This window comes from Hyperolius riggenbachi, chromosome 3 (assembly GCF_040937935.1).
Source record: "Hyperolius riggenbachi isolate aHypRig1 chromosome 3, aHypRig1.pri, whole genome shotgun sequence".
In the NCBI taxonomy this organism is placed as follows: Eukaryota; Metazoa; Chordata; class Amphibia; order Anura; family Hyperoliidae; genus Hyperolius; species Hyperolius riggenbachi.
The window spans coordinates 50,221,659-50,238,777 of record NC_090648.1 but is presented as its reverse complement, the minus strand read 5'-3'; the positions used below and the strand labels follow the sequence as shown (position 1 = coordinate 50,238,777).

Below are 17,119 nucleotides of genomic sequence, written 5' to 3'. Positions count from 1 at the left end.
AACTGAGTCTTTTTCACATCTGTGATTTTTATGATTTTATGTAAAGTTTGAGCTTCTTTTAAATATTTATCAAGAATGTAAATCTAACCATTTATTTTTACAGGTGCTGTCTGCTTTAACTTGACAGATGTTAATAACACAACAAACGTTGACCTAACAGGTATTCATTTTTTTTAATAAGGCCAATTTTGTATTTTTTTCCTGACTAGTATTCTAAAAAAATAGTCTGCTGAGTAGACATGTTTAGTAACCCTGAGGCCCTGTTCACAGTGGTCAGTTGCGATGCACAATAATCTTGCATGTCAACTCATTGCCCATATAACTCTATGAGCCTGTTCAAAGTACTGCATTTAAACTGATCATGTTATTCTAACTCGCTGCATGCAGGCTTTTTATTAAAGCCTATGGGCTTGATTCACAAAAGCGTGCTAACAGTTAGCACGCTGGTGAAAAGCCCCTTATCACGCCTAAACTCAGTTTAGGCATGATAAGTTTAGGCGTGATAACTATAGCACCAACTGGGTTAGCACCGCAGTGCACAGCTGATCAAAGCTGCGTGGTGTAGCAATGCAACGCGCGTTGCCACTGTGAACCTAGCCTAAGGGCTGTTTCACACCACAGGTGGTTCTGCGGCAAATTTACCTTCATGTGCGTTAATAAAACGTGAGGCTGTTTCAAACCTGCCTTATTTGGTTTTCTGCATTAGCAACTTTGATCCCTTTTTTTTCTGTCCCTTCAGAGCTGTGTTCACTATCGTCTGCCATCCCTGAACAAGTGCGAAAGTATTATTATGGTGTAAATGGGACAGATCAGCTCATTTGTATCAGCAACTGCAGTGCGCTGCATGACTATCCTTTGAAATGCAACAATGGGCAGTGTTCAGTCACACTCACTGGTCCCCACTGCTAGTAAGTATAACACATCTCACATCACTAGTGATGAGCTCACATTTTACATAGTAGAAATTTTGCTGTGAAATTGGCAATTATATTGCAAAATCGCAAAGCAAAATTTCAAATTGCTGTAAAATTAATTTTGCATGTAATCATAATTATGGTGTCTGCTTTCACAATAACTACAAATTTTGAAAAAACGTAAAGTATTTTTGGTAAGATACACATTTTCATGACAATGTAAACTTGCTTGATAATGTTTTCACATGCTCACAGACTCAAAGGAGCACTATGGATTGAATTTGTTTTTAAAACAAATTAAATTGAAATAGTTTGTTACGTGTTCCTAAATACCGCTGTATACCTTTCACTGCTTATATCTTCTTTTAGGCTGGATTCACAGTGGTAAGTTGCATAGCGCACAAGTGAAAATGAGTGTGAACTGCAATGGAGACTGGTCATAGATTTTAATGCAAAGCCTGCATGCAGCAAGTTAAAATAACGTGATCCATTAGTGTGAACAAGTCCATAGAATAGTATGGGCAGTAAGTTGAGCACTGTAAACCTAGCCTGACTGTTATCAAATTCCTTTCTCAATTCACTGAGGAGGGCGACGGGCCAGAGTGATGAACCAGTGAATCATGAGGGGAGGGGGGAATTCCTCTCCCTACATCTGTTAACCCTGTGTGTACGTTATAGCTTTAACACAGACACAGAACATTTATATCGCGCTTTTCTCCTGGCGAACTCAAAGCGCCAGAGCTGCAGCCACTAGGGCGCGCTCTATAGGCAGCAGCAGTGTTAGGGAGACTTGCCTAAGGTCTCCTACTGAATAGCTGCTGGCTTACTGAACAGGCAGAGCCGAGATTCGAACCCAGGTCTCCTGTGTCAGAGGCAGAGCCCTTAACCATTACACCATCCAGCTTTAGCAGATGACAGGTCTCACTTTCTTAAAGAGAACCAGAGAGGAAGCGCATAACAGATTTATACATACCTGGGGCTTCCTCCAGCCCCGTCAGCCTGGATCGCTCCCACGCTGCCTTTCTCCGCTGCCTCTGTTCGCCAGTACCGGGTCCCGTCATTTCAGCAAGTCGAGCCAGAAGACGCAAGCACAGTGTGCACCCTCAGAACTGTGCAGGCGCATTCGTAAAGCAGGTGCCGGCAAGATGGAGGGAGCCCCTGTGGATGCATCCAACTGGCTACGTCCGGCAGAAGTGATGGGAACCATTACCGGCGATAGAGGCAGCAGAGGACAGCGGCGTGAAAGTGATCCATGCTGCTGGGGCTGGAGGAAGCACCAGGTATGTATAAAATCTTTTTTCATTTTTCAAGTGCCTTCCTCTCTGGTTCCCTTTAACTGCAGCTGCTTATCTCTCTGAATGAGCGCCTCTACCTGGTTCCTGACCTGATTTCACACCCTCCAAAAATCGTTTGCCTGAAGAAGCGGGACTGTTACCCGTGAAACGCGTTGCACTTTTGGAGTTACTAATAAATGTTACTTTAGACTGTAAGTATAGTCCATTGTCCGGCCCTTTTTTTCAGAAGGGAGGTGAGTCCACCCACTTCCCCCTTTTTAACAATTGTAACTAATTTTATTCTGTTTGGCGCCTCTGTTATCGTATTTCAATATTATGTAGTCCACTCTTGGTGGAGGGGTGTATCCCCATTTTCTCCTATCTACAGAGAGCGACTTTTTAAACCTGAGCGGGGTCAGGTTACAATTCTCCCCGCCGGCCTGTCCAGTGGTTGCCTTTGTGGCGAACCATCCTTGTGAGTATAATCATCTCATTTATTCACAACAGATCTCTCCATATTAACATACTGCACCATATTGGGCTCCCGGTTTCTCCCCCATTTTCAAGCTTCATGTTTCATCCATCCATTACAGTATGTTGCAATGTAAGGTTGGTAAACATACCCTCCGAGTGCACGGAGCCTCGGAAGAAGCTTGTACCAAGCGAAACGGTCGTCAGGCAGAACGCTGCTCCCACATTGCCCCATGGCAGGAACGTTATTAGGGTATGTTTACCAACCTTACATTGCAATATGCTGTAATGGATGGATGAGTCATGAAGACTGTATAAAATGTATGAAGGCTTAAAACCTGATAATAGTGCCGGATATTAATTTCTCTCAAGCGTGGAATATTGTCTGTTGTTTTTATCCAGAGCACATTAAAGGTACATTCTCTAACAGCTGTACTCCGGAGGTGCTTACCCAATATACCTAGGCACAGGGTGAGCCTGGGGTGCCTGGCACCTGGGTGCAAGATTTTCTCTGGGAGTGGTTAAATTAACCGCGCCCAACCACATAACCACACCCATGTCCATAATCATTATGTGGGCAGCATTCACCAGAAAATAATCGCTATGTGGGGAGCAATCACCAGAAAATAATCGTTATGTGCGGTGCAATCACCAAAAAATAATCGTTATGTGGGGAGCAATCACCAGAAAATAATCGTTATGTGGGGAGCATTCACCAGAAAATCGTTATGCAGGGAGCATTCACCAGAAAATAATTGCAATGTGGGCAGCATTCACCAGAAAATAATCGCAATGTGGGCAGCATTCACCAGAAAATAATCACACTGGGGGGAGCACTCACCAGAAAGTAATCGCAATGTGGGGGCATTCACCATAAAATAATCGCTATGTGGGGAGCATTCACCAGAAAATAATCGCAATGTGGGGAGCATTCACCAGAAAATAATCATTATGTGCGCAGCATTCACCAGAAAATAATCGCAATGCGGGGGCATTCACCAGAAAATAAACGCTATGTGCACAGCATTCACCAGAAAATAAACGCTATGTGGGGAGCATTCACCAGAAAATAATCGCAAGGTGCACAGCATTCACCAGAAAATAATCGTTATGTGGGGAGCATTCACCAGAAAATAATCACAATGTGGGGAGCATTCACCAGAAAATAATCGTTATATGGGGAGCTATCACCAGAAAACAATCATTATGTGCGCAGCAATCACCAGAAAATAATCGCAATGTGGGGGCAATCACCAGAAAATAATCGTTATGTGTGGAGCATTCACCAGAAAATAATCGTTATACGGGGAGCAAACACCAGAAAATAATCGTTATGTGGGGAGCAGTGCTGTGAAAAAAAAATTCACTCACCTGGCCGGCCTCTGACGTGCAGCTCCCCGATGATCCTCCAGCAACGATCTCCCGCGCTGACAGGCAGAGTGCAGGGCTACGGCAAGATGGCGCCCGAAGCCCTGTATTGGAGACACAAAAAGTCTCCAGAGCAGGGCTTCGGCAGCCATCTTGCCTTAGCCCTGCTCTGCCTCCTCCTAATGGACGCGGCTAGAGGGAGGAAGGGAGTGGCGGCCAGAGGGGGCCGGGTGGCGCCTGACAGAGAGGGGCGCCTGGGTGCACCCGCCCAGGCGTGGCCCTGCCTAGGCAACACAATGCCAGTCAGTATTTTTTCTTTTTGAAACTGCTGAATGCAATTTTACGTGACCAGCAAAAATTATGGGAAATCAAAACTACTCAGGAAATCACATTATAATCGGAAATGTAGCTGCAAGAAATATGTGGAAATTCACAAAAATGAAAAGGGGTCACCTGAAAAGTAACATTTACTTTCAATTAATCAATTAAAGAAACATTTTATTGATTTTTTTTTTAGACACATTGGGCCTGATCTAATGAACTTTTTCTCCAAGTTTTCTTGCTATTTTCTTATCAATAGAGCCCTTTAAAGGTAACTTGCGAAGAAAAACAAAAGTTTGCTTTCCTAAAACAGAAAGAATTTGCGATAATTCAAGTTGGAGTGAGCTTGAGATGTCTCCCAGTGCATCACTGCTGAATATATGCAAATTAACCATTGTACCCTTAGAAGCTAAACACACCTCCAGAACCGCTGGAATGCAATGATGTGTCAGCTTGTTAATGTGTACAGAGCCATGATAATCCAACATGCATACAGACTGTTTCGGATTGTTTGATCCTCATCAGTAGTGGTGCTCAGCAGAGCTCGAATATTCGAGTAGCTCGAATATTCGAGCTCTTTTTCAGCTATTCGAGCTCGGTATTCGAGCTCCGAATAGCTGTAGCTATTCGAATGGGCTATTCGAGAACACTCGAATAGCCCATTCACTATTCGAGCTATTCGAGCAAACCGGCGCTATTCGAGCTCGGTACCGAGCTCGAATAGCGTCATAGCCCAGATTGATGTGCTTAGAGCCAATCAGAGGGCTCCCAGGCCCTCTGACGGCAGCCAATCACAGAGGGGGACCCTGGCCAGCCCCTACCCTATAAATAGCGGCCGCCATGTTCGGGTTTTCCATGCTTGCCTGAGACTTGTACAGAGAGAGATCTGCTCCTTTGTGCTTTGGCTTAGCAAGTGCTCTATTGTGTTCATTTACCTAGCGTTTTTGCTCACCTACACCTGCCATATACACCTGTATTGTTGTTATTTAGATAGACATTGTATTTTAGTTAGTAGCTTGTGTGTTACATTAGAGACAGGCAGCTGCTGCAAGCTTACAGGTTTAGGCCTCAGGGGGGCCTTGCCTCTGTGGGCAGCTGTCCTCTGTTTATTTCTCTCATCATCTATACCAGTATTTCTGCTGTCCTTTACTAATAGTATTGTAGTTATACTGTACTAGGAGTAGGACACTCACTGACTGTCACTGTTTATAGGCTACTAGCTAGCTCCTGCGTGTGTGCACTCACTCACTGTCTGTGTGTACACACACTCTATTTCCTTCTGATTACTGATTGATTATTGTTAGTTGTACTTACTTACTACTTACTCTTACTGTACCCGTAGGGACACTCACTGTCACTGTTCATATAGGCTACTAGCTCCTGCGTGTGCGCACTCACTGTCTGAGTGTACACACACAACACACACTCTATTTCCTTCTGATCGCTGATTGATTATTGTAATTAGTTAGTTCTACTTACTGTTACTACTTACTCTTACTGTACTAGGAGTCTAGGACACTCAGTCACTGTGTTCATAGGCTACTAGCTCCTGCGTGCGTGCACTCACTGTCTGAGTGTACACACACCCACACTCCATTTCCTTCTGATCGCTGATTGATTATTGTTATTAGTTAGTTCTACTTACTGTTACTACTTACTTACTCTTACTGTACTAGGAGTCTAGGACACTCAGTCACTGTGTCCATAGGCTACTAGCTCCTGCGTGCGTGCACTCACTGTCTGAGTGTACACACACCACCCACACTCCATTTCCTTCTGATCGCTGATTGATTATTGTTATTAGTTAGTTCTACTACTTACTGTTACTACTTACTGTACTAGGAGTCTAGGACACTCAGTCACTGTGTCCATAGGCTACTAGCTCCTGCGTGCGTGCACTCACTGTCTGAGTGTACACACACCACCCACACTCCATTTCCTTCTGATCGCTGATTGATTATTGTTATTAGTTAGTTCTACTACTTACTGTTACTACTTACTTACTCTTACTGTACTAGGAGTCTAGGACACCCAGTCACTGTGTCCATAGGCTACTAGCTCCTGCGTGCGTGCACTCACTGTCTGAGTGTACACACACCACCCACACTCCATTTCCTTCTGATCGCTGATTGATTATTGTTATTAGTTAGTTCTACTTACTGTTACTACTTACTTACTCTTACTGTACTAGGAGTCTAGGACACTCAGTCACTGTGTCCATAGGCTACTAGCTCCTGCGTGCGTGCACTCACTGTCTGAGTGTACACACACCACCCACACTCCATTTCCTTCTGATCGCTGATTGATTATTGTTATTAGTTAGTTCTACTACTTACTGTTACTACTTACTGTACTAGGAGTCTAGGACACTCAGTCACTGTGTCCATAGGCTACTAGCTCCTGCGTGCGTGCACTCACTGTCTGAGTGTACACACACCACCCACACTCCATTTCCTTCTGATCGCTGATTGATTATTGTTATTAGTTAGTTCTACTACTTACTGTTACTACTTACTTACTCTTACTGTACTAGGAGTCTAGGACACCCAGTCACTGTGTCCATAGGCTACTAGCTCCTGCGTGCGTGCACTCACTGTCTGAGTGTACACACACCACCCACACTCCATTTCCTTCTGATCGCTGATTGATTATTGTTATTAGTTAGTTCTACTTACTGTTACTACTTACTTACTCTTACTGTACTAGGAGTCTAGGACACTCAGTCACTGTGTCCATAGGCTACTAGCTCCTGCGTGCGTGCACTCACTGTCTGAGTGTACACACACCACCCACACTCCATTTCCTTCTGATCGCTGATTGATTATTGTTATTAGTTAGTTCTACTACTTACTGTTACTACTTACTGTACTAGGAGTCTAGGACACTCAGTCACTGTGTCCATAGGCTACTAGCTCCTGCGTGCGTGCACTCACTGTCTGAGTGTACACACACCACCCACACTCCATTTCCTTCTGATCGCTGATTGATTATTGTTATTAGTTAGTTCTACTACTTACTGTTACTACTTACTTACTCTTACTGTACTAGGAGTCTAGGACACCCAGTCACTGTGTCCATAGGCTACTAGCTCCTGCGTGCGTGCACTCACTGTCTGAGTGTACACACACCACCCACACTCCATTTCCTTCTGATCGCTGATTGATTATTGTTATTAGTTAGTTCTACTTACTGTTACTACTTACTTACTCTTACTGTACTAGGAGTCTAGGACACTCAGTCACTGTGTCCATAGGCTACTAGCTCCTGCGTGCGTGCACTCACTGTCTGAGTGTACACACACCACCCACACTCCATTTCCTTCTGATCGCTGATTGATTATTGTTATTAGTTAGTTCTACTACTTACTGTTACTACTTACTGTACTAGGAGTCTAGGACACTCAGTCACTGTGTCCATAGGCTACTAGCTCCTGCGTGCGTGCACTCACTGTCTGAGTGTACACACACCACCCACACTCCATTTCCTTCTGATCGCTGATTGATTATTGTTATTAGTTAGTTCTACTACTTACTGTTACTACTTACTGTACTAGGAGTCTAGGACACTCAGTCACTGTGTCCATAGGCTACTAGCTCCTGCGTGCGTGCACTCACTGTCTGAGTGTACACACACCACCCACACTCCATTTCCTTCTGATCGCTGATTGATTATTGTTATTAGTTAGTTCTACTACTTACTGTTACTACTTACTTACTCTTACTGTACTAGGAGTCTAGGACACCCAGTCACTGTGTCCATAGGCTACTAGCTCCTGCGTGCGTGCACTCACTGTCTGAGTGTACACACACCACCCACACTCCATTTCCTTCTGATCGCTGATTGATTATTGTTATTAGTTAGTTCTACTTACTGTTACTACTTACTTACTCTTACTGTACTAGGAGTCTAGGACACTCAGTCACTGTGTCCATAGGCTACTAGCTCCTGCGTGCGTGCACTCACTGTCTGAGTGTACACACACACCACCCACACTCCATTTCCTTCTGATCGCTGATTGATTATTGTTATTAGTTAGTTCTACTTACTGTTACTACTTACTTACTCTTACCGTACTAGGAGTCTAGGACACTCAGTCACTGTGTCCATAGGCTACTAGCTCCTGCGTGCGTGCACTCACTGTCTGAGTGTACACACACTAAATTTACTTGTGATTACTACTACTGATTATTGTAACTGCTAGTTGTACTTCCTGACTGTTAATACTTACTTACTGTACTAGGGGACACTCACTCAGTCACCTCACCAACCAACCCACTCCATTAAAGTACCCCACTTTTCACCCGCCCTTTTACAAAACTTTTGTCTATACGCCCAAAACATTGAAGATGTCTGGAAGTGGCAGCCAGCGCGGTTTGGGCAAGGGGAAGGGCAGCAAGGGAATCAGGAAGAGAGGGAGCAGCATTGTGGCAAGCCGCGGCCGCGGGCGCGCCACCATGCACAGTTCCGCAGCAGCAGCAGCAGCGTCAGTGGCTAACATTCCTCCCATAGCCACTGGCCGTGGACGCCTTGGGCGCCGCCCAGGAGGAGCATCTGCAACTCACGCTGCAGAGACACAGCAGCAGCAGCGTGTAGCACCTGCTCCCATTTTCCTCCAGCCGGGTCGGAAACGTCCCATTGAGGAAAAGGATGCAGACACTGTGGTGCAACTCATGACGGAGGATGAGCAGCCCGCCATCAGCTCTGCATCCGAGGCCTCCACCCTCACCACCACCACCCCTGTTCGCAGCAGCCGCCCAGCAGGGCCTGGGGAGGAGGCCAGTTCACCGTCAGTCGCCGACCTGTCACTCAGCACTCTTTTGACCCCAGGCATGATGAGTCAATTGAATGCTGTTGTTGGCGATTTGGAGGAGGAGATGCTGATGGGCACTTTGGGGGAGGAGGGATTGGACAGCAAGACTGTGGCGACAGTCAAGCGTCCCATCCATGCATCAGCAGAGGAGTTTGGGGGGTCATCATCAGAGCAGGACATGTTTCAGGAGGGGCATGATGATGATGACCCGGTGACAGACAGAGACTGGGTGCCAACACATCCAGAGGATGTCGTCCTCAGCAGCTCTGAGGAGGAGGAGGAGGATGCGGTTGTGGGCCTTGCAAGGAGGCGCATCATTGCAAGCATTGGCAGCGTCCCACAGCCTGCTGGTGTCTCAGGCTCAGCAGCAGCAGCAGCAGCATCAGCCAGTACCACCACCAGCCGCACCCAAGACCCCCCCCCCCCCCAACCACCACAGGGAAACAGGCAGCAGCGCTTCCATGCCGTAGGGGGATGTTTTTGTCACCAATCTGGCGGTTTTTCACCATGCCCACAGTGTACAGCAAGTACGCCACTTGCAACCACTGTCAGCGGAAGTTGAGCAGAGGTGCAGACCCCTTGAAGTTCAGCACCAGCTCGCTGATCAACCACCTTTCTGCGAAACACTTCCACCAGCATGAGGAGTTCCAGAGGCTGAAGGCATCTGGTGCTGGCAGTGGCACCAATCCCATCACTGCACAGCCTTCAGCAGCAGCAGCAGCAACAGCAGCCACCCGCCCTCCTGCTCCTCCAGCAGCACCAGCAGGAGTGCGGAAACGCCCTGCTCCTCCCCCCTCTGCAACTCCTGCCGCCGACACTGAGGCCTGTTCTGGCAGCCAGTCCTCAGTGGCCTCCTCTGCTCCGTCTGCTGATTCCCGTGCCAGCAAAAAGGCACGCCAGAGCCTTTTGAGCGAGTCCTTCCAGGGGGTGGTTAGGGCTCTGCCTCCCAGCAGCCGTCGCGTGCGGCAGCTGAACGGCTTGCTGGCACGGGCCATGTGCTCCCAACTCCTGCCGTACACGCTCGTGCAGGAGGGGAGCGACATGCGGGCGCTGCTTGCTTGTGCAGCCCCAGACTGGCAGCTCCCCAGCAGACACTTCTTCGCCCGCAAGGCCATTCCTGCACTGCACCGCTTTGTGATGGCCAATGTGGAGCGAGGGCTGGAGCACGCGGTTGGTGAAAGGGTCCACGTCACCATGGACTCCTGGAGCAGCCGCTTCGGGACAGGCCGCTACCTGTCCTTCACTGTCCACTGGGTCAGCTTGGTGGAAGGGGGTGAGGATGGGAGAGCAGCAGCGGGCACAGCAGCAGCAGCAACACAGTGGGTGGTGCCACCCCGCAGGGTCAGGGGAACTGCAGCGGGTTCCTCCGATCCTCTGCCATCCTCCGCCACACCTGGCCAAACCCCCCGCCTCAGCAGCAGTGTGAAGGCCCGCCACTGCCAAGCGCTGCTGCACTTGGTCAGCCTTGGCAAGACCAAGCTGACGGCAGCCCACGTGTTGGCCAAACTCCAGGAGCAGGAGCGGATTTGGCTGACCCCCAGAGGCCTCAGAGTCGGAGAGGTGGTGTCCGACAATGGGGCCAATCTGGTTGCTGCCATAGACAGGGGAAACCTGACCCACATCCCCTGTCTTGCCCACGTGCTGAACCTGGTGGTGCAGAAGTTCCTGCGCACCTACCAGGGGATGGACGAGCTGCTGGAAACGGCAAGGAACGTTGTGCGTCACTTCCGGCGCTCGGCTGCAGCCTGTGCGAGCCTGGAAGACGTGCAAAAGGAGCTGGATCTGCCACGCCATCGGCTGATCATTGACGTTCCGACTCGCTGGAACTCCACCCTGGCGATGTTGGAGCGTCTGGTTGAACAGAAGCACGCTGTCAACCACTACCTTGCCCTGGCCACTGTTTCCGCAGCTCAGAGAAGGGACAAGACCAGCAACATCCCGTCCATCGTCCCCGATGATGACTGGAGGCACATGCAGCAGGTGTGCTTAGTGCTGGCTCCCTTCCTGCAGGCCACAAACATGGTGAGCAGGGACCATGCTATGGTCTGCGAGTGGGTGCCCCTGGTTTCTCTGCTGAACAGGGCACTCGATGCTTTGCTGGCACAGGGAGCGGCAGCCTTGGACCAGCAGGAGCGGCAAGCAGCTGCACAGTCCACCTCTGAGGGGGAGGAGGAGGAGGACTTGGTGGAGGTCCCTGACCTGGCTGCTGATGAGGGGGATCAGCGCAGTGCAGCTGAGTTGGTGCGGGGGTGGAGAGAGGATGAGGCAGCAGAGGAGGAGGATGAGGAGGACAGCACTGACGTCGATGTGCCAGCAGACGTGGCCCGCCTCTTCCCAATGGCAGCGCACATGCTGACGTGCCTGCGCAGGGACCCCAGGGTGATCCAGATGAAGCAGAGGGAGGACATCTGGATCAGCATGATGTTGGACCCACGCCTCAAGGGGAAGTTGAGCCAGTTCCTGCCGCCTGCAGGAGGAGACCCAGCGCAACAAATAAGGAGCTTGCAGCAGGCCCTTGTTGAGCGCTTGGAGGAAGCCTTCCCCCAGCCTTCCACCCCCACTGTCCAGCAGCCAGCACAGAGGCAGCAGCAGGTGCCTGCATCCAGCAGCAGCAAGCGCCCCACAGACCTGCTGTCTCTCAGCCACGAGCTCTACAGGACTGTAGAGGCTCCGGCAGCAGTGACTAGAGAGGAGATGCATGCAGCAGCATCCTCCTCCGGTCACAGCCAGCGCCTGACCCGCATGGTGGCTGACTACATGGGGTCCTACAGCGGGCTTGACAGCGATGCCCCTGTTGATCCCATGGAGTATTGGGTCAAGCGCATGGAGATCTGGAGCGAGCTGGCGCAGTACGCCCTGGAAGTGCTGTCCTGCCCCCCTTCCAGCGTGCTGTCCGAGCGCTGCTTCAGTGCAGCTGGTGGCGTGGTCACCGAGAAACGCTCACGTCTGTCTCACAAGTCTGTGGACAGACTGACGTTTCTCAAGATGAACCAGGCGTGGGTGGAAGGCGAGTTCCTGGCCCCTGTTGTCGGCGAGAGGGGGACATGAACTGGCTGCCGGAACTTAGTACCATCGTTAATGTGCCTTACCACCCTTTACCACCTCCTGGCTCCTGCTCACTAAGCCAGCCTGGTTCACTTTGACTATTACGTCGCCTGCAGCCACACATTTCACACCTACAGTGGGCTGCTGCTGTGTACTGCCCTTCTGCTGTCTGTCTGTGTTTCCCACTGCCAGGGTACACAGAATTACCTTCTGCTGCCACTCTGCCACCAGCTATTACGTCAAAACAATAGCTATATTGGTTGTAAAACCAAAACCAAAAAAAACCAATAAAAAAAAAAAAAGGTTTAATTTTTCTGAGGTGCCCGGGTTGAAAACTGTGTTGTCCCAGTTGTGTATTGGACACAATGTGGGCTGCACGACCGCTGTCTGGGACCTCCTGTTGTGTTTATTTACAGCCCTGGTATCACCGCTAGGTACCAGGGCTATTATGTCACGCTGCCTACCTGCTGCCACACTCACACTGCTCCTCCATTCCTCCTGCTGCTGCTGTCTGTCTGTGTTTCCCACTGCCAGGGTACACAGAATTACCGTCTGCTGCCACTCTGCCACCAGCTATTACGTCACAACAATAGCTGCTCACACTGCTCCTCCATTCCTCCTGCTGCTGCTGTCTGTCTGTGTTTCCCACTGCCAGGGTACACAGAATTACCTTCTGCTGCCACTCTGCCACCAGCTATTACGTCAAAACAATAGCTATATTGGTTGTAAAACCAAAACCAAAAAAAAACAATAAAAAAAAAAAAAGGTTTAATTTTTCTGAGGTGCCCGGGTTGAAAACTGTGTTGTCCCAGTTGTGTATTGGACACAATGTGGGCTGCACGACCGCTGTCTGGGACCTCCTGTTGTGTTTATTTACAGCCCTGGTATCACCGCTAGGTACCAGGGCTATTATGTCACGGCGAGCTGCCTGCCTCATTGACTGCCTGCTGCCACACACTCATCCTCCTCCTCCTGCTGCTGAATTTACCTCCTGCTGTCTTTGTGTTTCCACTGCCAGGGAGCACATACAATGGCGCTTCCAACATGCGTGCGCCCACCAGCTATTTGTTACGCTCAAAAATAGCTGCATTTCTTTAAAAAAAAATTTGAAAAGAGAAATACGTGAAGAAGAAGAAGAAGACGATATTGAAAAAGAAGGAGAAGGAGAAGATGAAGAAGAAGATGAAGAAGAAGATGAAGAAGAAGAAGATGAAGATGAAGAAGATGAAGATGAAGAAGAAGAAGAAGATGAAGAAGAAGAAGATGAAGAAGAAGATGAAGAAGATGAAGATGAAGAAGAAGAAGAAGATGATGAAGAAGATGAAGAAGAAGAAGAAGAAGATGAAGAAGAAGAAGATGAAGAAGAAGAAGATGAAGAAGAAGATGAAGAAGATGAAGAAGAAGATGAAGAAGATGAAGATGAAGAAGAAGAAGAAGATGATGAAGAAGATGAAGAAGAAGAAGAAGAAGATGAAGAAGATGAAGAAGAAGAAGAAGAAGATGAAGAAGAAGAAGAAGAAGATGAAGAAGATGAAGAAGATGAAGAAGATGAAGAAGAAGATGAAGATGAAGAAGATGAAGATGAAGAAGATGAAGATGAAGAAGATGAAGAAGATGAAGAAGAAGAAGAAGATGAAGAAGAAGAAGAAGAAGATGAAGAAGAAGATGAAGAAGATGAAGATGAAGAAGAAGAAGAAGATGATGAAGAAGAAGAAGAAGAAGAAGAAGAAGATCTAGAAGAAGATTAAGAAAGATAAAGAAGAAGAAGAACAAGTATATACAGTAACACTACACTACTGAACCAAATTAAGGACACAACTTCTCTTTCCACATTTTTTTTTAAAGGAACATCCCCACATAATCACTTGCTGTTGTTACTTGGAAAAAAAGATGTTTCTTGCATCATTCACCCTCAAAACAAGTGTTGGAAGCTATTTTGGGCCAATTCGAATAGTCAGCTCGAATAGTGAGCTCGAATACCGACTCGAATAGTGAGCTCGAAGTCCGAGGTCGAATCGAATAGTAAAAAATATTCGACTCGAATATTCGACTGACCTCGAATAATTTACTATTCGAATTCGACCAAATTCGAATTTTTAAAAGGGGTATTTGAGCACCACTGCTCATCAGTGCATGGCATGGATTAATTTGGCTCTATGGGAACTTGAAATGAGAAGTATATTGAGACTTCCATATTTATTTCCTTTTAAACAATACCAATTGCCCGGAAGACATGCTGGTCTATTAGGCTGCAGTAGTGTCTGAATAATACCAGAAACAAGTATGCAGCTAGCCTTATCAGATCTGACAATAATGTCAGAAACACCTGATCTGCTGCATGCTTGTTCAGGGTCTAGGGCTAAAAGTATTAGAGGAAAAGGGGTCAGTAGGACAGCCAGGCAACTGGTATTGTTTAAAAGGAAATACATATGGCAGATTCCATTTACCTCTCCCATTAGGTGTCATTTAAACAACCAGCAAGTAAGAAAATACTCAGAATAATGTTGACAGAACTTTTACATCTACTCTTTGATACTTTCAGTTGCAGAGTGCTGTAAAGTTATTTTAAACAGAAGATGAAACATGATCTCCTAGGAAACACTTAGGAGAAAAAATGAATTGGATCAGATGCCACTGTTTTCATTTGCTGCACAGATCATGTTATTGTTTTGAATGGAATTATACTTACTCTACTTTTTAACATGGTTCAGACTAGAAGACTCCAGCCCCTTATGGACCAGAGCCCTTTTTTCCCATTTTGATTGACGTACAGTGATCACAGGTTCAGGAGCCAATGAAATTGACTCCTGAAAGGTGCACATAGCTCAGCTATCATTAGAAAGCTGAGTTTAGTGGCAATAATGGAGGGAGTATGTGGTGTCAGGAGATTGAAATCGGAAACAAGACTCAAAATAGTGTAAATTTCAACTGTGTGCAACTGAAGGAGATTACAGAATATCTATGAATAGAGATGGGCAGAACTGTTTTGAAGTGAACAGTCCCTGGGAAATTACCTCAGAGTCACTTCAGTATTCACCAGTTACCGCATTACTGCGCAGACGTTTTTTTACCGGCGGCTGCACGTCCTCAATCGTGCGCCCACAGCCAGGAGCGCTCTGCATGACGTCATGCCCACGCACAGAGTTTCCGGCTGTGGGTGTGTGCGATCGAAGATGCGCGGATGCCTGGAAAGAATACGGAAGTGACCCCGAGGTCATTCCCCCAGGGATTGTTCACTTGAGAACAGTTCTGCCCATCTCTATCTATAAAAGGGTATAACTATCTAAAACAGGTAAGTGGTCAATACATAGCAATAAAGCATGGCATGGCTTTGCCCCAAGCCATCTTATATCATTCCTCTTATTCCTCCCATTGTAGTTAAAGTTCTAATTATAACGGTGGCATGTACTACGATTGTACTAATTTCATTCCACAGCAGTTTGCTATAATTGCAACTGCATTTGGAATGCAATGTGAACGAGGCCTTAAAGTGTATTTTTAATGAAAAAAGTGCCACAAATGGGTATTTACCTAGGTAGAGGGAACAAACTTTGGTGCACGGCGTTCAGCGCCGAAGCTGGGAGCCGTCATAGCAGCAATTCTATGATGAGCGCCCTACACAAGAGTAATTTGGGGATCCGGCAATCGTCCAACTACAAATTACATCTCCCTCTGAGTTGCCTCAACTCGGAGGGGGAATAGTATTTAACACCACTGGAGAGTTTAGCGACAGCAGGAAGAACCGTCATTCAGCTCGCCCCGCGCCCAACTCACCGGCAGCCTCTTAACACGCAGGCAGAGGGAAGCCTCTCGATAATCTTCATCCATCTTACTCCATCCCACTCCTCCTCACTGTTTCAGTGCTGGGACCCCCTGAAGCTTGTCAAGTGCTCGGGGATGGAGCTTGGGTGCACTGAGTAGGCGCAGATGGCTTGTGTTAGCATGCAGCCAAATGGGCTTGACTTTTTTTCTTCTGAACCCAAGTGGCAGCTCGGTGCTACTGTACAGGCACAAGCCATACATGGTACAATAAAAACGTTCGATTTGACCAAAACGATCAAATCGAATGAAAGTTGAACAGAATCTTTTTTTTTTTTATCAATGTAGCGATGTACAGAGGCGCCAGTAGTATAACATACAATAAAAAGTTTAAAATATTCAGGTGGTGGTGGTGGACCAGCCTACCTAAAAACAGACACGATGCTGTCAATTAAAGTCAAAAATAATTTATTCACATACTCCGAGAACAAACTGCAACGCGCTTCACGGGCAAAATCCCGATTCCTCAGGCATTAAACAACAGGAGTATCACACAGCTCAAAGTCCAGATAAGGCTTGGCACCTCTATCTTTAGCCTTATCTGGACTTTGAGCTGTGTGATACTCCTGTTGTTTAATGCCTGAGGAAGCGGGATTTTGCCCGTGAAACGCGTCGCAGCTTGTTCTCGGAGTATGTGAATAAATTATTTTTGACTTTAATTGACAGCATTGTGTCTGTTTTTAGGTAGGCTGGTCCACCACCACCACCTGCATATTTTAAACTTTTTATTGTATTTTATACTACTGGTGCCTCTGTACATCGTTACATCCAGTTTTCCACCCTTGGTGGATGGGTGATACACCCTCTTTTTCTTCTATCACAGAGAGCGACATCTTAATCCTGAGTGGGGACAGGTCTAATCTCCCCACCTGCCTATACAGTGGTTGCCTGTGCGGTAACCCATGTTTGTAAGTATAATACTTACCTGTCAATTTTTCCCCTTGTTCAAAACTTACTACACCATATCGGGCTCTCGGTTTCTTTATTTTTTTTTTTTTATCAAAAAAAAGTTATGATTAGCCCATTTTTTTACTATAAAAATCTGATCAGGATCAGGATTGGAAAAATCTTTATATTCAATCTTATGGATTAATCAA

General features: G+C 47.1%; 1 protein-coding gene across 1 annotated transcript in view; it reads left to right on the top strand.

Annotated features, from left to right (window-relative positions):
* The window catches only part of LOC137562096 (serine-rich adhesin for platelets-like), a 174,237-nt gene that overhangs the window by 132,278 nt on the left and 24,840 nt on the right, over positions 1–17,119 (top strand). The window contains exons 77-78 of the mRNA XM_068273433.1: positions 104–160; positions 740–908. Of these exons, the coding sequence (XP_068129534.1) occupies positions 104–160; positions 740–908 (226 nt within the window). The remainder of the gene's footprint in view (positions 1–103; positions 161–739; positions 909–17,119) is intronic.